This window comes from Dasypus novemcinctus, chromosome 10, assembly GCF_030445035.2.
Source record: "Dasypus novemcinctus isolate mDasNov1 chromosome 10, mDasNov1.1.hap2, whole genome shotgun sequence".
NCBI classification, from domain to species: domain Eukaryota; kingdom Metazoa; phylum Chordata; class Mammalia; order Cingulata; family Dasypodidae; genus Dasypus; species Dasypus novemcinctus.
The window spans coordinates 55,142,666-55,167,986 of record NC_080682.1 but is presented as its reverse complement, the minus strand read 5'-3'; the positions used below and the strand labels follow the sequence as shown (position 1 = coordinate 55,167,986).

General features: G+C 41.1%; 1 protein-coding gene across 2 annotated transcripts in view; it reads left to right on the top strand.

The window, feature by feature from the left end:
- RAG1 (recombination activating 1) overlaps positions 1-16,138 on the top strand; it is a 53,827-nt gene extending 37,689 nt beyond the window's left edge. For both annotated transcript variants that reach the window (XM_058305554.1, XM_004483173.3), the window contains exon 3: positions 9,647-16,138. In XM_058305554.1, the coding sequence (XP_058161537.1) occupies positions 9,661-12,792 (3,132 nt within the window). In that variant the 5' untranslated portion in view covers positions 9,647-9,660 and the 3' untranslated portion in view covers positions 12,793-16,138. The remainder of the gene's footprint in view (positions 1-9,646) is intronic.
- Positions 16,139-25,321: the final 9,183 nt, after the last annotated feature.

Below are 25,321 nucleotides of genomic sequence, written 5' to 3'. Positions count from 1 at the left end.
AATACATATTTGAACTAAAATTTCCTATTTAACCACATTCAAATATAGAATTCAGTGCTGCTAATTACTTTCACAATGTTGTACTGCCATCACCACCATCATTACCAAAACTTTACAATCAACCCAAATAGAAGCTCTGTGTAATTTGAGCATTAACTCTCCATTCCTTACTCCCACCTGTTCCCTGGTACCCCATATTCTAGACTCTGACTCTATGAATTTGCTTATTCTAATTATTTTTAATCAGTGAGATCAATCAATATTTGTCCTCTTGTGTCTGGCTTATTTCACTCAATATTATAAAGGTTCATCTATGCCATGTTGTCACATGTATCAGAACTTCATTCCCTTTTATGTCTGAAAAATATTCTATTGAATGGATACACCACATTTTGTTTATCCAGTGAGCTCAGAGAAACTTCCCAACTCTGGTTTGGGGTGAGAGAGTGAAAACCATCTCTGGACTTGCAGTGCTGAACCTGGGAAAGTTTCAGACAAACCAGGACAGGTGGACACCCTAGTTTCCCTTAACTTCCAAGTGAGCTGATGGAGCTGAAGCCTGGTCCTTGGAAGTTCAGATTTGCTGCTTTGTTCCAGTTCTTGGAGATGTTAATGCTTTCCTGTTTCCTTTAAGGTGAACAGGATATTTGACACTTTCTTTTCCTCTGTGCGAGTCAAGTGGAGATGCAGGAGATGTCCCAGATGGTGGACAGGGCACCTGCTTCCATGTAAGTCATTTTGTGACACTTCTCTACTTGACCATTGTATGAAGAGGACATCAAGGCCATAAAGCTTACATCTTAGAGGCCCTGCTTCGTGGGGATTTGAACATAGTTACAGTCTTCCAGAAATTCTCAGCTCCTACCTACCCAGTCTCACAATGTCCCCTCAAATAGGAACCTTGGCCACAGGCTCCATCCCCTCATGCATGAACACACCGAAGCTGTTAGAAACCAGATGCTCATTTCTCCTCCTCCTAATACTGCTGAAATGATTTCTGCCCTGCCTTTAGTGGAGGAGCAGAAGCTAGATTCCCAGAACTTTCATGTGGTCAGACAGAACCAAGTGCAAAATAATGGGGCAAGAAAAGGAGTGTTTAATCAGGGCACCAGAGCACAGGGAAGTATTTGCCCCTGCTTCCTGGACAGTTTCCGCTGAAGTTTTGACAAGGCAAGGCCGTCCCTCAAATCTTAGGTGCTTAAGGAATGAAGATGGTATAAGAATTATAAAGGGGAATTGAAACAGAGACTGTGCCAGGTGCACTGGAGTTCATCCTCAAGTCTTCTTCACACTATTTTATGAGGCGCCTTTCATTATTCTCCTTTTACAGTATAATGGAATGGTTCAGAACATGGGCTTTGGAATCCCTTACCACCTTTACCATTTAGTGGTTGTGTGACCGCAGGGAAGTTATTCCTTCGCTCTGAACTTCTGTTGGCTTTTTTCTAAACTACAGATAATCATACCAAATGCATAGGATTGTTGTGAGAATTAAATGGCATATAAAGTATTTAAAGACCTGGCCCGTTGCTCTCAGTAACTGGGAGTGGGGTGGGGGTGGGGCTAATATTATCAATCCTAGGTTTTAAATGAGGAGATTGAGGCTCAGAAACCAAAGATCTGAGTCAAGATTTTAAATCCAGGTCTGTGGACTTTGAGTCTTATAATGTTTAAACTTAGTATAACTGCAAGGAATATCAACTCTCCCTAACCAAGCGTTGACCAGGTATGAGGGTTCTGGGATTGTTTAGACTCCATTTCCCAAAAATAATATTTTATAGTATAGTTAATGTTTTATAAGCATTTTCAAAGTGTCAGGCAGCCTTCCAAGTATTTTCTCATAATAATGCTCACTGTTTTCCCATTATTGACTCTTTGAGGTATCTATACTTGGTATTTCCATCTCACGGAAGAGGAAATGGATACACAGCTATAAATGCCTGACAGAATCCAGACCTTATCCTGGGAAGATCATTTTTCACCCAGACAGACTTGGGGAATGGCCTGGCATCTTTGGCAGTGCTCCAGCACACACGCATGCACGATTCTACTGAGGTCCCCCTGCCAAGTTTCCTGAAGAGCCAGGTGCCAGCTGGAGCTCCTGGCCTGTGATTGGCTGCCATCATTTGTGGTTAACCCCTCGGTGGTGGGGGAGGCTGGGAAGGACAGGCGAGGTTGATAAACAATTCAGTCTACTCTGAAGGGTGCCAGAGCAAGGAGGGAGAGGAGGACACACGTGGGCTTTATTCTGGCATTGCGTAATAGCAACCCAATTACAAACATCCCAACACTTTGAGGAGGCAACCTGCTAAGCAAGGTAACAATTCATATTTTGGATGCCTTGAGTCACAATGTTTATGCCATTTTTCTGTTTCTAATCAGAAATATTTGTGCTCTTTTCCTTGCAGGGGATGAGGGGAGGGAGCAAGGGAAGTTGCTTCAATGTTTTTTCTTTCTAATTTTTGAAAATGGGAAAGCAGAAAGAAGCCAAATTTAGGAAGACACTGGAGGCTCATAGAGATAATGCAAAATTTCCAAATTGTTGCAAATGCATGCTGTAGGCATAGGAAGGATTTAAGGAGTGTTTCCGGAAGAGATGAGTAAAGGAATCACCCGAAGGAGTTTCTTGGATAAAATTACTCCTTAGTCCAGACAAGAACAATAGTCAGGAGCAAGCAAATTCCAGGGTGGGAGGAAATGTCTAGTTTTCCAGGAATTGCCATGTATTGCCAGAAATTTCCTGAAGTAGATTGGACTAAGTAGGAGACTAGTATTTCTCAAAATAATGGTATGTGGCCCACTTATATGAGAATCACTGGAATGCTTGTTAAAAAATACAGATTTCTGGACTCCATCCCAGACAAACTTAATCAAACTCTCTGCTGATCTGCCTTTTTAAAGAATTTTTTTAATTTTTTAAGTAAGCTCCCTAGTGTTTCTGCTACATATGAACCTTGAGAATTACCACTGTAGAGACACTGCTTTAGGTTAGGCTCTCGAGTCAGGATTCCTGACCAGGGGTATGAGGGTATTTTCTTTCTGCAAATGGCTCAAGCAGCAAGTTGCCTGGAGGAAGGGCATGAATCTTAGGGTCATTTTGTGGGTGCCTGAGACTTATAAAAAGTCTTTTGATGTTGACAACCTTTTGGTGCTTAGTATTTGGTAAATGGAAGATAATAAATCTATTTGTGGAATGAGTAAATGAATGAGTGGGACAGGTGTTACCCAGCGGTCACTTGGAAATCATATATAGAGCAGGTTGCAGATGGCAAGAGGGAAGGTTGGGGGCCAAGTATAGGCTATGTGTATATGTAGGGTGCAGAAAGGGATGGAAAGGAAGGCTGGAATGCGGCTGCTGTGGCCCTGTCTTGTGGAGTTAAAAATGATAGCTCACATCATAAAGTGCAGCTTCAGCCCAGTCCAAGTCAGCCCAGATTGGTTATCAAATGGATCCGTGCCTGGTGGAGAAAGGCGCCCCTGCAGTTGTGATGGCAGAAAGATGGCAATGCTTAGATGGCAGCTCCCAGCAGGGCTAGCGCTAAGCCAGAAACAGCCTCTCTGTCTTTTAGATTCTGAGGCTGATCTACAGCTAAGTCCTTTTCCAATTTCAGAGTGTCAGAAAATGACCACAAGATAACTCTTCATAATCCTAATTTTGTGTTGTCTACAGGTGCATTTTTTGGTCCTCTATCCACACGTTCACCAGAAAAGAAAGGAGAACTAAGGATGGTGGTCAAATTTGACTTAGCCAGGGCTTAAACATTTTTGGGGGGAAATTTTGTTAGAAATATGCAAATATGGAAATAAGATTTATGGGTTCACATAAATCTTGTCTTTAAAACATGTTTTTCCCTCCCAGTATTAACTGATTATAAAATTTTAAAAATAATACATATTTCTTATTTTTCTTTCTTTTTTCTGTTTTTTTTTTACGGTATTTTCTGGGAAAAGTTAAAATGATACAAAAAAATGAATAAACAGGAAATGAAAAAGGCCCTCTTACTGTTGTCAGTACTACTCTGTAAAAATTAAATATTAAGATTTTAGTGTATATACTTAAAGAATTTTTGTACTTTCAGGTATATACAAACATGAAAGTATATGCAAATAGGCTCCTACTCTATGTGCTATTGTCGTTCTGGTCTCTGTTTTTTCATGTGGGCATCTTTTCATGTCATAGCTGTATATAGAAATCCATACAATGCATATGGAAATTTTAAATTTCTGTATGATTAACCATTGTATGTCTGGACCATAGTTTATTTAATAATGTCCTTTTGATGACTATTGGTGTTTCCTATTTTTCAAAGTAATAAATTTTTTTTGTCTTTATTTTTTTAATATTACATTAAAAAAATATGAGGTCCCTGTAAACCCCCCACCCCACTCACCCCAATCCTCTCCCCGTAACAACAATCTCCTCCATCATCATAAGACATTCATTGCATTTGGTGAATACATCTCTGAGCACCACTGCACCTCATGTTCAATGGTCCACACCATAGCCCACACTCTCCCACAGTCCACCCAGTGGGCCAACTAGGAGGACATACAATGTCTGGTAACTGTCCCTGCAGCACCACCCAGGACAACTCCAAGTCCCGAAAATGCCCCCACATCTCATCTCTTCCTCCCACTCCCTACCCCCAGCAGCCACCATGGCCACTTTCTCCATACCAATGCCACATTTTCTTCGATTACTAATCGCAATAGTTCATGAATAGAATATCAGTAAGCCCACTCTAATCCATACTCTATTCCTCCATCCTGTGGACCTTGGAGTGGTTGTGTCCACTCCATATCTATATCAAGAGGGGGCTTAAATTCCACATGGATACTGGATACAATTCTCCTTCTTTCAGTTGTAGGCACTCTTGGCTCCCTGGTGTGGTGATTGACCTTCTTCACCTCCATGTTAGCTGAGTGGGGTAAGTCCAATAAATCAGAGTGTAGGAGTTGAAGTCTGTTAAGGCTCAGGGCCTGGCTATCACATGGTCAGTCCAGAGATTCAGGTCCCCTGGGTATACATTAAGCCCCAGCACCAACTACAGTTCTGGTGAAAGTAACAGGAAAGGCTTGTGAACAAAGATCACATCTGAGTCTAGCTCCATCACACAAAAACACAAACTCCAAAGTAGGGCCAACTGACACGGCACTGAACTCCATCTTCCATGAGCATAGAACCTGTGGGTCTTTGTAGCCCTCAGAAAAACCAATACCTGGGGTTGTATCTACTTTAGCTGTCTCTGGGACTCTGCTGAGGTGTGCATAAGGGCAACCCATCTGATAACCTCCCAGCTCTTTTTGGAGACTCATAGCCATATAAACTCCTTTGTCCTTTCCATTTCCCCCTTTTATTCCGGTCAAGAAGCATTTTTAACTCCTGGTATTATATGTAGACTGAGATATTCTGCTGGTTCGAGTTGACCCTTTTATTCAAGGTCATTTTCTAGTTACATCATCAGCTGGTACTTGGTAGTAATCCCTTGGCACCAGGGAGGCTCATCCCTGGGAGTCATGTCCCACGCTGCAGGGAAGGCAACACATTTACATGCTGAGTTTGGCTTCGAGACTGGCCACATTTGAGAAACACAGAGGCTCTTAGGAGGTAACTCTTAGGCACCCTGCGGCTCTAGGCCTTGTTCTTATTTCAGGTGCACAGGCTCACAAGCATAGTCATTAGTATCAAGGGTTCATTGTTGGACCTTCATTCTTTTTTGGTCTTTGCCATTGCACTTGGGGGATTGTTGCTGTTCTTTTAGGGACTGTGATAGAGCTCCCCTGGCTAGGAACTCAGCACTCCCTCAGTTGTTGTGTTTAATTGTATCCACTATGAAAATATCCAAATATTTTTGTGTACCCTGGATATATGCCCTGGAGAACTCCCTGCCAACCATATGTCCCCTGTCAATAACATCCCACACCAGTATTCCTCCCCGGCCATTGTTTAACCTCTCTGTGATCCAAAACTTCTTCAAAAGTGAAGCCCAATATATCGCCAGGTTCCATTAATAGTAAAATGGAATACGTGTTCTATATCTAACATATTAATTTAGAAAAATTAAGGTAAAAATAAATTGTGGTATCACAAAATTAAAAAATGCAAAAGCTTTGTTTTTGATGTTTTGCCTTCCATTGCTGCACTAAGTGTTGCCCTGTATGCAAATAGGCAAGGCAACTTCTGTCTTTTCCTCAGTATCTACATTCTATCTTTTTCTTTTCTTTTTTCTAATTATTAAGCTTATCTTCACAAAAGTTTTAGATCACAGTAATTCATATATACAATATACGGTACTCCCACATATCCAACATAAACCCTTTTCCCTTCCACAGCAATAATCTTTTTACATATTCATACTATATTTACTGAAACTGATGTACAGATATTGAGTCAATAGCTTTCAAACAAGGTAAATTTTTAAGACAAATCTCTCTGTCTATACAAATGTCACTATGTAACTGGGGGGATGTTTCTATAGAATAACTTCTGAGAGGTAGATTTATTTCATCAAAGATAAGATACAAGACAACCGGGGGAGGGGGGGAGTTAAATAAATAAATAAATCTTTAAAAAAAAAAGATAAGATACATATTTAAGCTTTATAAAGACAGTGCTAAATTTTCCATGAAAAATATTATACCAATTTATTACATGCCTTACAGGAATGTATGAAGATATCTTTATTTCTCCATATCTTCATTAATGCTGCTTAATATCAATCTTTTTCATTTTTCCTAATCTGATAGGTAAAAAAAAGATATCCCATAACATCTAGTTTTTAGAAGGTTTATCTTCTTCCAAAAGTAATATGTGTTTATTTTAGAATGAGTGAAAATCATAGATAAGGATAAAAAGTATAAAACATCTATAACTTCCAGAGGTAATCACTATTAGTATCTTAGTGGATATTCTTCTACATGTCTTTAAAACATAAGAACAATAAACCGTCCCTCCCCCCACACCCTGTTGCTTTTAGTTTGAATGGACTTTTCAGCGTTGAGTTGGAAAATAATCTAATAAATAAGTGTGAATTTGGATGTCAATGACTAATCCTGCTTTGTGATGGCACATTTTCCATGGGAATATTTGCAACTCCTAATGGACTCCAGGAGATAGAAAATCTTAACTCAATGAATCAATGTGTTCTGGTAAATTTGACGTAACATTTCAGTCCCCTGGGAGTCAGGGGAAAAGTGGGTGGGGAAGGGAGATAGTTCTAGGGAGCCTTCCAACCTGCCCTGTGATTGGCTGACTCAATGTGTAAGTTCAGTATTTAGCTTGTGTAGTCCCAGAGATGGTCATGCAGTTTTTGATAACTAACTCCTCAAAATATTGTCTTGGAATGCTAGAGAAAATGGATGGGAGGTGAAAGGCTAAAAATAAAAAAGGCATTTGGGAATGAGTTTAAGCCAACAAGGCAGGGGAGACAGATAGAAAGACACAGGTCAGAATTAAGGAACACTATTAAACGATAAACAACTTTGAGGTCTTTGCTCGACTGCAGTGAAACACTTTTGAGGTTAATGAGATTTTTAAAATGGTTTGGAATTGATTGACTCTCACAGTCCTGCATGTGGAACAATCTAGCCTAATTTCCTTTTTAACCAAGCCTTGGAAATTTCCTTTTAATTTTATGAAAAAATCAATTCCTGAAGCATCATGCATGAAAGATGGAACAAACTTCAGTAGTTTAAAGAGACGACTTAAAATGAAACTTTGTTGGCAGGAGTTGGAATTAGTCCTTGGTACCATTCCCCACCCCCTAAACCCCAGCCGAAGTGTGTTCATCTGAGGATTTGTCTCCATGACTGCCTGATTATAAAATAAAGCCCATCACTTTGATCAGTTGATTAATCAAGGGGAAAAAACTATTGTTTGATATAATTGGTGATTTGAAAGAGTTAACCCAGGCAAATTTGAAAGATGTCAATGATAGGTTGAAGATACAAATGCTTTTCTCCAGTTATATGAACTAAAGAGCTTGGAGGAAGATTGGGCTAATTGCTTCTAAAGAGTATTAAATGGCATCTTCCGATTATTTTTCTATATCGCTACTGATGTCTACCTTACAAGAAGATGGGTGGTATTTCCTGAAATATGCAAATGTTAATGATTTTTACCAGAAGAATAATATACTTCTCATCCTTTCCTACTAAAAACTACAGAGCTAATGATCATTGACCAGTAGAAGCCCTCAAGATGACCTGTAGAAGTTTTATCTGAAACCACTTGAATTTTTCATCTTAAAAACTCTTCAGAATTTTAGTACGTACATGACCGTGGTTTGTTACAGGTTTAGAGTTGCATGGTATTTGTTTCTAATGTAGATGCAGCCTTATGATTTACAGCCGCACTTGCTAATTAAAATTGTAAGCATAATTGCTATCCATGATACTTATTATTAGTTTGCATTCATAAAGCTCAAAATTCACTTCATCCTTTCAAGCAGTAAGTAATTAGTTTCCTTGGATCTGTAACTTTATCATCCCTTTACGACCTGTTTGGAAGAAATAAACAACCAACCTCCCAGAAGACTGCTTTAAAAAACTGGAAACATATTGTCCAGCTAGTGCAATGAGTCTAATACAAAGTGAAAAATACATCTTTTCTTTGGTTTTATTATTTTTTAAACATTTATTTTTTATTTATTTTCCCCTCCCCATCCCAGTCCATTTGCTGTGTCCATTCATTGTGTGTTCTTCTGTGTCTGCTTGTATTCTCATTAGGCAGCTCTGGGAACTGATCCTGGGACCTTCTGGAGTGGGAGAGAGGCGCTTACTCTCTTGCGTCACCTCAGTTCCCAGTTCTGCTGTGTCTTCTTATTTTCTCTACTCTCTGTCTCTTGTTGCATCATCTTGTTGTGCCATCTCTCTGAGTCAGCTGGAACTCCTCTGCGAGGTGGCTTTCCCTTGCGGGGCAGCATTCCCACACAGGGCTGCACTCCTGCACGGGGCCGCATTCTTGCGTGGGCCGCCACTCCACGTGGGCCAGTTCACCACGTGGGCCAGCTTGCCCTCACCAGGAGGCCCAGGCATCGAACCCTGGACCTCCTATATGGTAGATGGGAGCCCAGTTGATTGAGTCACATCCATTTGCCTTCTTTGGTTTTAGTAGTCATTTTGTCCTTGCATTTAGTAATCAGATAACTATTGAGAACTTAATGTGTACTAGGAAATTTGGAAAGACAAAGATGAATGACTCCACAATTCTATCCTCAAAGACGTTAAGGTTCGGTAGAAAGGAAATAAGATAAATACACACACACCTACATATAACCTTATATGTGTATGTATGTATATCAAACCTTATTTGATATTTGTATGTATACATATATGTATATGTATGTGTGTGTATATCAAACCATGGTAGTGCATTTACTAAGATACTAAGATATAAGATGTAAATAATCATAAGTACTATAAGAACAGGTAATGTCTTGTTCATTGCTTTTGATCAGCACCTAACATAATGTTTTAAAATAAGGGTTTAATAGGTAACTTTAAAAATAAGTTAATGAATAAATAATTGAATATATTCATTTTATTTCTTCCAAGATGCATCAGTGGGATATTGATTAAAAAAATCATTCTCTCTCATAAATTCTCTGTATTTTTTCCTAATCTGACTTGTTTTAATTGTCCCTAGGTACCTCGGCCAGCATGGCTGTCTCTTTGCCACCCAGTCTGGGACTCAGCTCTGCCCCAGATGAAATTCAGCACCCTCATATTAAATTTTCAGAGTGGAAATTTAAGCTTTTCAGGGTGAGATCCTTAGAAAAGACATCTGAAGAAGCCCAAATGCAAAAGAAGGATTCCTCGGAGGGGAGATCCTTTCTGGAACAATCTCCAACTGCTCTGGACAAGGCTAGTGGTCAGAAGCCAGCCCTGACTCAGCCAGCATTAAAGGTCCATCCCAAATTTTCGAAGAAATCCTTTGATGATGAGAAAGCAAGGGACAAATCAATCCATCAAGCAAACCTTCAACATCTCTGCCGCATCTGTGGAAATTCTTTTAAAACTGACAGGCAGAACAGGAGATACCCAGTGCATGGGCCTGTGGATGGTGAAACTCAAGGGCTTTTGCGAAAGAAGGAAAAGAGAGTCACTTCCTGGCCAGACCTCATTGCCAAGGTTTTCCGGATCAATGTGAAGGCAGATGTTGACTCAATCCATCCCACCAAGTTCTGTCATAACTGCTGGAGCATCATGCACAGGAAATTTAGTGGCATCCCATGTGAGGTTTACTTTCCAAGGAATGCAACCATGGAGTGGCATCCCCACACACCATCCTGTGATATCTGCCACACTGTCCATCGGGGACTTAAGAGGAAGAGCCATCCACTAAATCTGCAGCTCAGCAAAAGACTCAAAACTGTAGTTGACCGAGCAAGACAAGCTCGTCAACGCAAGAGAAGAGCTCAGGCAAGGATTAGCAACAAGGAAGTCATGAAGAAGATCACTAACTGCAATAAGATTCATCTTAGCCCCAAGCTACTTGCAGTGGACTTTCCAGCACATTTTGTGAAATCTGTCTCCTGCCAGATCTGTGAACACATTCTGGCTGACCCTGTGGAGACCAGCTGTAAGCATGTATTTTGCAGAATCTGCATTCTCCGATGCCTCAAAATCATGGGCAGCTATTGTCCCTCTTGCCGATATCCCTGCTTCTCCAGTGACCTGGGGAGTCCAGTGAAGTCCTTTCTGAGCATCTTAAATTCCCTAATGGTGAAATGTCCAGCGAAAGAGTGCAATGAAGAGGTCAGCTTGGAAAAATATAATCATCATGTCTCAAGCCACAAGGGATCACAAGAGACTTTTGTGCATATTAATAAAGGGGGCCGGCCCCGCCAGCATCTCCTGTCCTTGACCCGAAGAGCTCAGAAGCATCGTCTGAGAGAGCTCAAGATGCAAGTCAAGGCTTTTGCTGACAAAGAAGAAGGTGGAGATGTGAAGTCTGTGTGCCTGACCTTGTTCCTGCTGGTGCTGAGGGCAAAGAATGAACACAGACAAGCTGACGAGCTGGAGGCCATCATGCGGGGACAGGGGTCTGGCCTGCAGCCAGCTGTGTGCTTGGCCATCCGCATCAACACCTTCCTCAGCTGCAGCCAGTACCACAAGATGTACAGGACTGTGAAAGCCATCACAGGAAGGCAGATTTTTCAGCCTTTGCATGCCCTTCGGAATGCTGAGAAGGTCCTTCTGCCCGGTTACCACCCCTTTGAGTGGCAGCCACCTCTGAAGAATGTGTCTTCCAGCACTGATGTTGGCATTATTGATGGGCTGTCTGGACTCTCCTCCTCTGTGGATGACTACCCAGTGGACACCATTGCAAAGAGGTTCCGCTATGATTCAGCCTTGGTGTCTGCTTTGATGGACATGGAAGAAGACATCTTAGAAGGCATGAGATCCAAAGACCTTGAGGATTACCTCAATGGCCCCTTCACTGTAGTGGTAAAGGAGTCTTGTGATGGAATGGGAGATGTGAGTGAGAAGCATGGAAGTGGGCCAGCTGTTCCAGAAAAGGCCGTTCGTTTTTCATTCACAATCATGAAAATTACTCTAGCCCAGGGCTCACAGAATGTGAAGGTGTTCGAGGAAGTCAAACCTAACTCTGAATTGTGTTGCAAGCCATTGTGCCTTATGCTGGCAGATGAGTCTGACCATGAGACCCTGACTGCCATCCTGAGCCCTCTCATTGCAGAGAGGGAGGCCATGAAGAGCAGTGAACTAATGCTTGAGATGGGAGGCATTCCCAGGAATTTCAAGTTCATCTTTAGGGGTACTGGATATGATGAAAAACTTGTCCGGGAAGTAGAAGGTCTTGAGGCCTCTGGTTCAGTCTACATCTGTACCCTTTGTGATGCCACCCGTTTGGAAGCCTCTCAAAATCTTGTCTTTCACTCCATAACTAGAAGCCATGCTGAGAACCTGGAGCGCTATGAGGTCTGGCGTTCTAACCCCTACCAGGAGTCTGTGGAAGAACTGCGGGATCGGGTGAAGGGGGTCTCAGCCAAACCTTTCATTGAGACGGTTCCTTCTATAGATGCACTCCACTGTGACATTGGCAATGCAGCTGAATTCTACAAGATTTTCCAGCTAGAAATAGGGGAGGTATATAAGAATCCGAACGCATCCAAAGAGGAAAGGAAAAGATGGCAGGCCACACTGGACAAGCATCTCCGAAAGAAGATGAACCTAAAACCAATCATGAGGATGAATGGCAACTTTGCCAGGAAGCTAATGACCAAAGAGACTGTTGAAGCAGTTTGTGAATTAATTCCCTCTGAGGAGAGGCATGAACCTCTGAGGGAGCTGATGGACCTTTACCTAAAGATGAAGCCAGTATGGAGATCATCATGTCCTGCTAAAGAGTGCCCAGAATCCCTATGCCAGTATAGTTTCAATTCACAGCGTTTTGCTGAGCTTCTCTCCACCAAGTTCAAGTATAGATATGAGGGTAAAATCACTAATTATTTTCACAAAACCCTTGCACATGTCCCTGAAATTATTGAAAGGGATGGGTCTATTGGGGCATGGGCAAGTGAGGGAAATGAGTCTGGCAACAAATTGTTTAGGCGCTTCCGGAAAATGAATGCCAGGCAGTCCAAGTGCTATGAATTGGAAGATGTCCTGAAACACCACTGGCTGTATACCTCTAAATACCTCCAGAAGTTTATGAATGCTCATAATGCATTGAAAAATTCTGGGTTTGATATGAACTCACAGGCAAGCTTCGGGGACACATTGGGCCTGGAGGACTCTCTGGAAACTCAAGATTCAATGGAATTTTAAGTAGGGTAATGTTTTATGGGATGGTTTAACAAATGAGTTTTCCTTTGGCTTGTTCTGTGGCCTTTTCCTGGCACCCTTCACTACCGAAAGTGAGGGTTTACCACCAAGTGGCTGGTTGGAGCGAGAGGTCACAGATGCTGAAACCATGTCAGGAATAAGTAATTGATGAGCTGCTTGCTTGAGCCCATTAGTGAGTTCAGAGAAGCAACAGGAGAAATCAATTATTTGAAAGCCCTATACCTTGGAGTAGGAGTAACTGCATAGGACCTGAGATGAACAAAGTCATGTGTGTGGCGGGGACTGAGTGAGGTGAAAATCAAGCCAAGCTTGTCAGAAAAGGGGCCAGGAAAGGAACTGGCTCGGTAATTTTGACTTTGCCCCCTCAATTTACTATATTTTGTTTCAAGATATGTTTTCTATTTCATTTTTGTAGAATTCTTCATTTTATAAATTCCATCTTTATTCTCTAAGATTCAGAAAAGCTTTTCAGATTTGTTTAATGACATGTTACATTTGTATGACACACTGACCTTTGCAGAGTGCTCTCAATGCATTTCCTCATTTGGTAAAGTTACACAGAAGTACCCTAAATCAAGAAATTTTTGTGTGTGTGGAAAACAAGAAACCCTTTGTGAAAATCATTCATTTCCTGACTTTACATCATGTCTTTAATTGTAACCTTAAGAGCTTAAGAGGTCATCTGCTACCATGGATTTTTTAACAGTGAGGTTAGAAGAATACAATTATTAGCCATTAAGCTACTAAATCTTCTAACACATATTTACTTAGCTGCCAGTAGCCAAGTATGATACTTTATTTTTACTTTTTATTTCAGTTAATTAATTGGAGTCTCTGAAGTATCCAAATGCTTTTCCATACAATTGCAAGGCCGCAGAGGCTTTTAAAAATCCAGGTTTACACACTGCATAAAAAGCAGATTTAACGTATTGCTGAAAAATAGTTCTGTATGAAACCTGGGTCATTTCACTAAATCTATATTCACAGAACCCTTCCTTCTGTGATGTGTTGCTTTATTTTATTATCATTGGTTTACTTTCTGTGTAGTCACATTTTTGTAGCAGAGTAACTATTTTTACACATTTGCTAAGTTTCAATGGAAAGCTTATAATACAGTGGAAGTATTAACATTTGTATAGTTCTTTTGTTGTTGTTGTTTGTTTTACTATTTTTGGAATATTTTCACACTCATTTTGCCTCATTTATTCTCACAACAACTCTGTGGGGATAGGCATTGTTATTATCCCTACTTGATACAAAGTTAAATGATTTGTCCAAAGTTGCAGGGATAATAGATGCCTGATTTAGAATCTGAACTTGGGCTTTTTGTCTCCCAATTCCATTTTCTTTCCTCCACAAAAATTAACCACTATTTTTGTTTATGAGGTAGCATCAGAATTTGTTTAGGATCCACAATTACTACAGATCATAACCTTGGGATTATGTGGGGTTTTTGTTTTGTTTTGTTTTGTTTTTTGGAGAGGGGAGTGGAGGGGGGAGAGGGTTTAAGTCATTTGTATACTTTGGGTCTTTTGATATAAGAAAGTAATGCTAAGGCTCCACCGAGCCACCAAAGTCTCTGGTGGCTCCAGTTATTAGGAAACTATTGTCTGCATCCTTAGGAATTTGGGATTTGCCAGTTGCTGGCAATTTAGAGCAGGCATGGGATTTTATATGCTAGTGAGTCATAATGTTAGTATTAATTAGTTTTTTTCTTCTCTTTGATTTTATTGTCCATAATTGCCACTCTTCATACAAAGTATATCAAAGAGCTTTGTAATTGAGTTGTCAAACATGCATCAGTGACATTATCCTAAAGGGTATGCACTTGGTGCTCTTGCAGGGATTGACGCCCATATTTACTATTAAAAAATACAGCATTTCCTTTGTTTTTGTACACAAAACATCAAATATACTTGCAACTTAGTTATCAAAATATATACATATTTTAATATAACTTTTTTCCCTGGAAACTCTTAGTTTTCATCGGAAAACTAATGGATTTCTAAGTCACCTCTTCCCTTCATCCCATTTAATCCTTATAGTATGTCTCTGCACTAATAAACAGCTAAATTCATCCTACTCCTTAAAGCATGCTGGCAAAAGTTTTTAGATTTGTTTCCCCGTTTCTACTCTGTTACTCAATTGGTGGCACTGTACATACTTCCAATATTAAATTCTCTTTTTTTTAGCATTGTAGAAACTATTTTGAATGTCCAAAACTAATAGCGTGATATGTAGCACAACCTTCCCAATAATTGTTTTCATAGATCACATTTTGATAAACTCTAGGAACATCTGGCCATAGGAATTTCAATATGTAGAAATGCTACCTATAGTTGTTTTGCCCTCAAATTTACAGTTGCAATATTCGAGACCTGGTTTTATACTTGAGTTTTATTTTTAACAATGTCCATTGTAAATGCAGTCACATACTCCAGGAGACTTCACCACACTGAAGGCAGCATTTTTTCAAGTACAGACTGGGACTTCAGAGTGCAATGCATTTTTCTCCTGTGAAACCCCAGTCTACAAGTTTTCCTGCCAACCCACTGAGGTGCACTGCAGGGACCAGTGATAAGGGCTGATGAAAATTGATGAACGGTTGGTGCGAGGTCAAAAAGCACTTTGGATTAATAAACATGCACTGAGAAACCAGAGCAGGAGGAAAAGATGCCTTTTTCTTCCAGATGAACTGGAATTTAGTTTTGCCTCAATTTGTTTTCACAAAATACAGATGAAGATAAAGATTTTTTTTTTGATTGAGTGTGTGGGTCTCGCATTACATCAACTAGAATTTAAATTCCACGCAGCTAGCAGGCAGGATTTGAAAGCACTGGTGCTGGTTGGGAGCAACAGATCTTCATCTGGATGCTAAGGATTTTTGATTACAGTTATGTATGTGTTTTCACGTATGTGAAAGATGGTCTACTCTTTAGATGTTGAGATTTTAAATGAGTATTCATTTTACTTTTTTGCCTCTTTACTACAGTAATCGATATAAATATACCTCAGAATTCATATTTGGCGAGATCTTTCTTTTTGTGGAATCGCACTTCACTTTATTTTCTTATAAATAATTACACAGTTTGTTTAACAACTTCCATAGCCTTCTTTTTTGTTGTTTTAGGAAAAGTTCAGGTATGGAGAGGCAATGGATTTATTTGACACAGGGGATCTGTATTCTCATATCAAATGTTTTAAAGTTAAACAAAATGTCACTTTTTAGTACTTACTTTAATTTTTAAACATTTCTATTCCATGTTAATGTTATGGTTATTGTTAATTTTATGTATAAGTTTCTGAAATAAAAGTTTAAGATTTGAAACTAGTGTATATTGTGATTTATATTCAAATAATAATATTGAGCATAACATTTAAAAATGAAACAACTCCTTTTTTCTTGAGGGGAATCTAATTAGTTGGGTGATATTTTGAATAAAGGGCAACAGAACAGTGATAATGAGTATAATTTATCCTAAGGTAGGATGAGAGAATTTGGTTCCAGATACTTAAGGTAAATATTGAAACTTTTGAAAATGTAGGATTTGAAAATCATTCTCAAATCTTTTGAGAATCTGATGATCTATATGACCTGTTTTCCAGAAAATTCACATACTCATATACTCAAAATTTTGTTCAGAGTGTTTGACTTATTCAGGGTTATACAGATAGGGGAAGAACTGACAATTTCTGTTCAGTACTTTTCCCATAATAATAATAATAATAGCTACAATTTAACAAACATTTTTTGTGGCTGTGGTCAGCAGTTTGCATACATTTCCTCAATCAATCTTTTTGAAGTCAGTACTCCCATTATCTCAATGTTATTCAGCGAGTTTCATGAGGTTTACCTTAGCTAGAGAATGGCAGAGCCATATCGTCACAATTTCCCCTCCAACTCTGTCCAGCTCACCTTTGCCTGCTCATCTCACCATCCACACATTTTCAAGCATCTTAGCCCCAGTTTTTCTGGAGGCTTTCCAGCTCCTTTTAGGGCAGTCAGAGGGCCTGACTGCCTCTGGAGAGCTGTACTGAAGCAGTCTAGTAAGATGGGGAATCAATAGTTGGATCTGGCCTGGCAAGAAGTCCACGTGGACATCAATATCCCCAAGATGGCTGCTGGAAGACTCTCGCAAAAAATCCAATTCAGAGCACGATTTCCTCTGGAAGCCAGGAGAAGCCCTGGATGTTCTCCCCAGGGCCTTATTATTGGGGGATGGATGGGTGGGGTAATCTATCAAAACAGCAAATAGCTGGGACTCCTCCCCAGCCAATAACAAAGGGGTGGAATAATTAATGTTTAAAAAGCAAGTACAAAGGCTGAACTCTCTCTCTCTTGCCTTTGGACCCCTATTCTGACCTTCGTCCCTGCCCAGATCAATATGCAAGTAAACCTGGGAATTTATAATCTATAATGGGAAATTGTAGTCTGTAAATCAGCCCTCTCTATCACTTTTCAGCCCCTTCCTCTCTACCTGGGACCTATGATCTGTTATTTTCTCCCATTTCTCTTCCTTCCCTATCTGAACAAATTACTGGCCTAACTAACCTAACATGCTCTTGAAATTCATTTCCGCAGCATAGTCAAGAACCTAGACAAAATCCGGTTATAGCACCAGTTTTTAAAATGTTGAAATATGTCTGTACTTGTTGGTAAATACCCTGTGCCCCAAGGCCCTGAGTGCCCACTTACCACCCTGGCTATTCTCCAGGAACCCCTGGACTGCTGTACCATGCAGCAACTAGCAGATTAACTCCAGGCACAGCAAGTGGCCTCCAGACTTGACCCCCAACAGCATCAGCTTTGTTGGACTGTTAAATATGTTGACTATTTCCTCTGCCTTCGAGAATGTGGGATTTCCTTATCTTTTAAGGCCCAGCTAAGTCCCACATCACTCCTGATAGCCTTGCTAACTACTGCAGCCTACATTTTAAAGCAAATATTTATATGATGCCTTCTATGAGCACCCACCATGTGCCTGCCATTGGTGACCCAGTAGCGAACAAAATAGCCAGTCTGTACTCTCAGGAGATAGTCATTAAATAAAAAATAAGACAAATAAATGCGTGGCTATGGAGTCTAGGAGGTTTCATGAAGAAAAGTCCTGGGTGCATTGGAAGTACAATGGGCAATGCAGGGGTGCAATAGGAAGTACAATAGAGCAATGGAATTTAAACTGGAGGATCAGAGAAAGTATCTAGGAAGAAGAAACATTTAAGCAGAGACTGCTTGGATGAATGGGGTGAGGTCAGGTGAGTTACCAAGAGATGACAGACCTGGAGCAGACTTGGGCTGTGGGAAGACTGAAGTGGGAAAGCTTTCTGCGGTGTTTGCTGCCAGAGCAGGGTGAGTAAAGGAAAGAGGGGGGCTGTGTGACCCTGGAGAATGAGGCAGAGGTCTCATCATAGAGGATGCAGTGGGCTTGGTAAGGACTTCAGATCCTACCCTGAGTGCAAAGGGAAAGCGTTGATGAGTTTGAAGCAGGCACGTGATGGATTCCATGCTTTGCCAGGTGTGGAGCACAAGTGGAATGCATTGGGAAGGTATGGAGTGTGAGAGAATTTTGTCCAAGATTCAGAAGGCTTATGCATATAAATCTAGAGTATGGGGAGCCAATTTCAAACATCTTTTCACTTCAGTAAAACACTGCCTGCTACTTCATAATCTCCCACACTCTTAGGTGACTGAGACGCACCCCAGGCAGGAGGAGATGAAGAGAATTCCTGCAGTCCTTGGAAGCTGTATCTTCTCATGAAGTTAGCATTTCTTCCCTGGCTTTTCTCTTTCCTTTTTCATGGAAATTTCCTTTTCTTTTCCTGGCCTTTTAACAATCTGGTCTGGTCTTTTTCCCCCCTGATGATGACAATATATTTCGGTCTTCACAAAATAGCTACTGACTTTCTTGAAGGCCAAGACCTGCATATTTTTAGACTGAGGTCTGACCAAGGTCTAAATAAATACCAAATGTTCCCATAGCCATCTCTTCATCTTTGTCTTCAAGAAGTTCATACATTTTCATGACTTTAAAATGGACTATTCAGCCATCTGTTGCATAAACACACAACCCTCTCTTTTTCTGAGTTACATGTCAAAGAGTCTTTTCTACATTTAACAATTTTCTTGGTCACAACCTCTCTTCAAGAGAGGTCAGTATGATATTTTAGCCCAGTTTCTTAATTTTACCAATATAAAATTAAGCATGTCATTAGGCTCTGACAAGCTTTCTGAGAACTTCTGCTCAGACACATCCTCGGGATCCTGTCCCTGCTGGGGCTGGGAAGGTGTCGTCTGGCCTCATCCTTGCGAGCTTGAAGATGCTGCTCCTGTCCTGCTGGTCCTTGTTCCGCCCCAGCAGGTCCCACTGTACCCCACAGGATGCGTCCCGCAGCCCCGAACTTGCCCCTTGGGCTGGTGGCAGGCAGCAGGACAGGATCAGAGACTTGGGTTGAGGGTTCTCGTCTCCTTATTTGACTTGCCGTTGTCCTGTTTGTTCCTCTGGACACTGTGCTGGCCAAAGGACTTTTGTCTCCACCTAAAAAAGCAGTTCACCCCGTGGTTTCCTATTGCCAGGAGACCCCTCCGCCAGGGCTGGGGGGTGCCTTCTGCGGCTCCTCCCAGGTGCCCGGCGGGGCAGCGGGCCAGCCCTGCTTACTGAAGTGTCCTCATGCCCGGAAGGGGGTGTCGGCCTTGTGGCCAGCTGAGTGAGCTCCGTTTTCACCTCTATTACCTGGGTCTCGGTTGAGGTGCCAGAGGGAGTCGGGTTTCTGGCTTTGCCTCAGCTGCCCTCGCTGGAGCACACTGAGGGAGGATGCTGGGCGGGTGGGGTGACTTGGCGGAAGGGTGCGTGAGCACCTCACTTCTGGGAGGAGGTGGGCTGGGAACAGCCTGCTGGGCCGCTCTGCTGGGTCCATTTGATCCTGGCAAGCCGGGCGGGGGCGAGTCTAGGTGACGCAGGCCCTGTCCCTGGCCTTGCTGGTGCCTCCTGTGTGCTGATGTTAATAGCCATTTGGCAAAGCATGTGTTGTAACACTGCCTAACGTTTCTCTTCATGCCTGGACGAAGCTGTCTTCAAACTCTTAAAAAAATTCTTAATTTTACCAAATTGTTAATTTTACCATTAAGTGTACTGCTATTGTATGGATAGCTCATACTATGCAGTTTCAAATTTAATTGTCACTAAGTGCTTCAAGTATATGAATTTATCTCCTATAATTCTTCTGCCTTGCCCTCCTTTCCCCATTCTATTTGGTTTGGTGACACTATAAATTCCTTGAAGAGGGGCTCATGTCTCATACTTCTTTTGTAGGTACCATGATATTTAATATGGATTTAATGCTATATTAACATGGGTCTTGGATTTTCAAGAAATGCATACCGATGTATGTCCTGAAGAGGTCACTGACAGAGGAATTGATCCATACATCAGGGATTTTTAGGCTTAATTTACTCATACCAATCAGCCTGTTAAAATGAGTATTATTGATAATGTTTCCTTCCCATTTTTGCAAATAATGATTCAGATGAATATACATTTATTACATCAATATCTGGAAAAAGGAGAAAGGATTAGCTGTCTTAGAAATAAGTGTGCAATATTAGATGTTTCCTGACAGAATTAGGTTTGAGAAAATGTGACATCATCTATGGTAAACTCCAAGACAAAAAGCAATATTCTATGCTAGAGTGCTGTTTGCTGGCATAAAAATATTTCGGAATTCTTGTCACAGTGGATTAGAATGGCTGCCTATTTTATCCAGATTCACCATGATATCTATTCTTATCCTCTCTGAACTCTTTTCATGAGGAGAGGAAAATATCTAAGACCTCATCTCCTTCTGTGATATATGCTGTACTTTTAGTTTTTAAATTCTATGTGATATTTTGATTGGTTAAGTTATTTAAAAGGGTTTATGGGAAACGGACTTTGGCCCAGTGGTTAGGGCGTCCGTCTACCATATGGGAGGTCCACGGTTCAAACCCCGGGCCTCCTTGACCCGTGTGGAGCTGGCCATGCGCAGTGCTGATGCGCGCAAGGAGTGCCGTGCCACGCAAGGGTGTCCCCCGCGTGGGGGAGCCCCACGCGCAAGGAGTGCGCCCGTGAGGAAAGCCGCCCAGCGTGAAAAGAAAAGTGCAGCCTGCCCAGGAATGGCGCCGCCCACACTTCCCGTGCCGCTGACGACAACAGAAGCGAACAAAGAAACAGAAGCGGACAAAGAAACAAGAAGCAGCAAATAGACACCAAGAACAGACAACCAGGGGAGGGGGGAAATTAAATAAATAAATAAATCTTTAAAAAAAAAAAATAAAATAAAAGGTTTATGTCCACAACTTACTCTTTATTTATTAAAGAATCAGAAAGATAATAAAACAATTGCAAAAGTGAATACATTTTAGTTCATATATAATGAACTTAATTCAATGAACATTTATTGAGCAATTATAGAGTGCCAGAAACTGCGCTTAATGTTGAGCAAACAAAGTTGAGGAAGAAACCGTACTTGCTTTCAGAGAGCTCAGTGTCAAACAGAAGGCAGGTATAGTATATAAATGTGTTATATAAATTGGTAGTTGTCTATTAAAGAGAGACAGTGTAAGCTATGTCTTGAGCACAACGGGAGGGTGTTGCACTCTGTTTAGGGCCTGGGGGCTTCACAGAGGGCATCGAGATGGAGCTAAATCCTGAAGGCTTAACAGTTGTTCAACAGGGGGAAGGCTTTTCCAGAAGAAGGATGTTTGACACTGATGGAGGTTCAAATTGAAGAATGCTACTGGGAGGGAAGGGATGGGTCTGGAGAATTATGTCATGCAATACTGAGGAGTTTGGATTTTATACCCCAAGGAAAAGGGAAGCCACTGGAGTTTTCATCAATTAAATATTAGTTACTATTTTTAAATGATTACTGCAATCTCAAAACCATCAGTGGATTGGAGGGTGGCAGGGAAGCCAGTTAAGAGGTTGTTTAAACAGGATAAGCAAAAGCTAATAAGGTCAATGGCAATGACTACACAGAGAATGCAGTTTTCTTTCTATCTTAACAGAGCTATACTTGTACTTTTCACTGCAACTTCAGTGGAAATGGGGCTATTTCATCTGGGATGTTTAAATATATACTGTAGCAGAAACTGGCTATCTACTCCCTCCATCCATTTTCTTTCTAAGGACACAAAACTAAACCACAATTCTTGGCCCCGCACATGGTGATTATTTCTTCCCAATGGAATGTCAGTGGAAATGTTATGTCATTGCAGGCTGCGACATTTACAAATAGGCGAGTCTTCTCCATGCTCTCTCTTTCTCTTCCTTGTCTCTAAAGTCTTGAGGACACACCATGAAGATGAAAGTGGTAGGGTTGCCAGATAGAAGGAGCCTGGACCTCTGAGACACATCTTGGAGAAAAACTACCCAGATAAACACCCTGATAAGGAACATGTTCAATGGAACCCATGTGAGCAAGAAATAAACTTTAATGTGGTAATTTACTGGAATGTTTGGGATTTTTAAAATTACAGCTGTTAGTGTTAATTACCCTGACTAATACTTATCCTTCCATTTTCACCCATGTAGTCAGACACAGGTTTTTTTTGGTTCAATTTATTCTCATATCTCTTGCTTCTTTAGTTTTCTCTTCTTTTTTCTTTCTTTTTTGCAGTGTGTGGACACTTTAATATTCATTCAATAAATACATATATATTTTGAGCATCAGGCTCTCTACTAGGCACTGGGGATGCATTAGTGATTAAACAAGGAAGATCTCTACCCTTACTGAATTAAGAGTCTCGAGGAGGGAAAGCATACATAATTATAACAAAACATAACAAAGTGTTATCATTTTTATGCTAGAATAGAACATGTTACTTGGACTGCTCACAGGTGGAGACAGATGCAATTTATCAAAGAATTCAATTCAATTTGATTTGATTCAATTCATTTCAATGCAACAATTTGAATATTTACATTATGTTAGGCATCATGTTAAGCACTCAGGATATAGAAATAACAAAGACATTTTCTAGTCCTCGTGGAACAACTAGTTGGTTGGAAAAGCCAGACATTCAGTAAACTTAGCAACCAGTATTTTACTGGTTTAGGTGTAGCCATAGAAATAATTACAAGATTCTGAAGTAGCATCAAGGAGGGAATGATGGACTCTATGTAGTGTGATAATATTTTGAGATAGTGCTTGACTTGTTTTCCTCCTATTTCTTCCTTTTACCCTGGCTTTGGGTAACAAAAGTCTACATCTCAAGGATGAATGGAAAAAAACTGAAAAGATGAGCATTAGTTTTTACAGAATACGTAATGAGTAAGAGTTGCTCTATCATGCTTCACTCACTCATTCATTCATTCATTTATTCAATTCCTATTTATGCCATACTTACCACACACAAGGAACTGTTTCTATGACAAGATAAAAGATTTCTTGGAAGGGAGTTAGAGAAGAAGCTGTGGTCAACTAACTACAGCCCAGAGAAAAGTGGCCCAGAGAAAAGGGGCCGTTCTACTCTGTGTCTTGGGCTGACCTGTGGAGTTGGGGAGAATAATAGAAACCCCAGGCACATTTGGAGGGTTCAAGAGTAGAGATGATGTGCATCTCACTTCCCTATTAGAGTTGGAACCCAGGGACACTCAGATGTGATGTGGTAGTGAGATACGTCTAGCTAGGAAAACCAGGAAGAGGAGATGAGCCTCAAGCTTCCCACTGTCCAAGAGTGGCACAAAAGTAGACAAGTCCTAGATAGTCCCACAGAGAGCTGTGGCCCAGGTGGGAGAGGAAGGTGTAGAGTGGTCACCAGCCCCTCATATAAGCCCATCAGGAACGTGACAATAACCAAACAGAGAAGTGGATCTAAAAGGGACTTGGGTTTAAGATGGAGGAGCAACTCAGCACTGACCTTAAAAGACGGATAATTACAGGCCCACTGGGAGGGTGGCTGTGACAGCAGAGTGAGGAGGGATGAGGACCCTAAGGACTGGATGCTCCCCCTCCTGACAGCTCAGCATATATTTGTGCCTGGAACGTAGATCAAGAAGTTGGGTGAATAAAGGGGGAACCCTAAATTTAAATATTAAATTTCTACCATATAGTAAAAAGGATTCATAATATAATGTGTGCTGTTATAGGAAATAGTATCATTTCTTGCACTCCTGAGTATGTAAACTGATATTTGTAAGAACTCCCGCCAAATTGGAAGTGGTGAGGTTCAGAGAAGCCTTCTTGGAAGAGTAAGAACTGGGATGTAAAGAGTGAATGGGAATCTGCCAGATGGACTGAGGTATTGGCAGGAGTTGCGGAGTGATTGAGGGCAAGGTATTCCCTGCTCAAGTGACTGCTTGCTCAAAGGCCCTGGGGACTGAAATAATCCTGGTGTTCAGTAGAAGTGCTGTAGTTCTGCATTTTTGGGTAATGCCTACTAAATGTGAAGGGAGAGGTGAGCAGGGAGAGGACAGATCACTATGGACCATTCATGCTATGCTAAAGCAGTGATTTGTCCTCTTCACCAAATTTCATGTATTTTGTTTGATCAATTTATGGTCTAACAACAACAACAAAAAATGATTTCCAATTGATTACATATCATTTCTGACAAATCTGATCTCACAATTTGACTTTCAACACAGGATGAGAATGTGTATCATTAACCATAACTTCTAAACTAACTGGAATGTTAGAGTGAGCACCTTTCTGACAATAATCCATAACCACAAGCCTTCCTCCTTTCAGCCTACCTAAAATACTATTACATGGTACATGATAATGTCTGGTCTCTATTTTGTATTTGTCATTTGGAATTTGTAATTACACATGTTCATTATCTCAAAATCCCTGGCAAGTAGAATTAAATACCTTCTTTTGTGTCTGAGTGTGTTTCAACAATTTAATACATTTAAGAACGCTTAATAAAACAAAATAAAAAAAGTAAGATAAGTTGGCAGAAGATTGTGACTGAGAAATACAAGCCCAGCTTGCCCTTTCAGGGTAAAGCTCTGAGAAAGGCAGCCTGACTTCTGGGAGGCCTGCATATCAAAGTGCCCCCTGGAGTACAAGCAAAGTAAGTTTGCACCGCAAAATATCATTTTTAAATCTTCATGACCATCGAGCATCATTCCAGAAAATCAATAGCGTTATAAGGATCCTATTGGAGAAAACAAGAAGTAATGCTTCTGGAATCCTCTTGCCTGCAAACCCACACGCAAGCGTGGGCAGCTCAGCAGGCACACCTCCACTGCCTGCCCTGGGGGAAAGCAGGGGCACCTCCAGGCAGCCAGGGGCCCAGGTCAGCATGCCCCACCCCCACCCCCACCCAGGCTACCCTCAACTCCTGCCTGCTGACCCAAGGGCACCGATGCTGGATCCATGGGGGCGCAGCCCAGTGGCAGTGACCACTTTCGTCTGTAAGACAACGGAGCCAGAAGGGCTAACTTGGCCAGGAAGGGACAAAACAGTGAACTGCAGACCCAGGAAACTCTTATCATCCATGGTACAAAGCAGTGCCCCCCCACCCCCA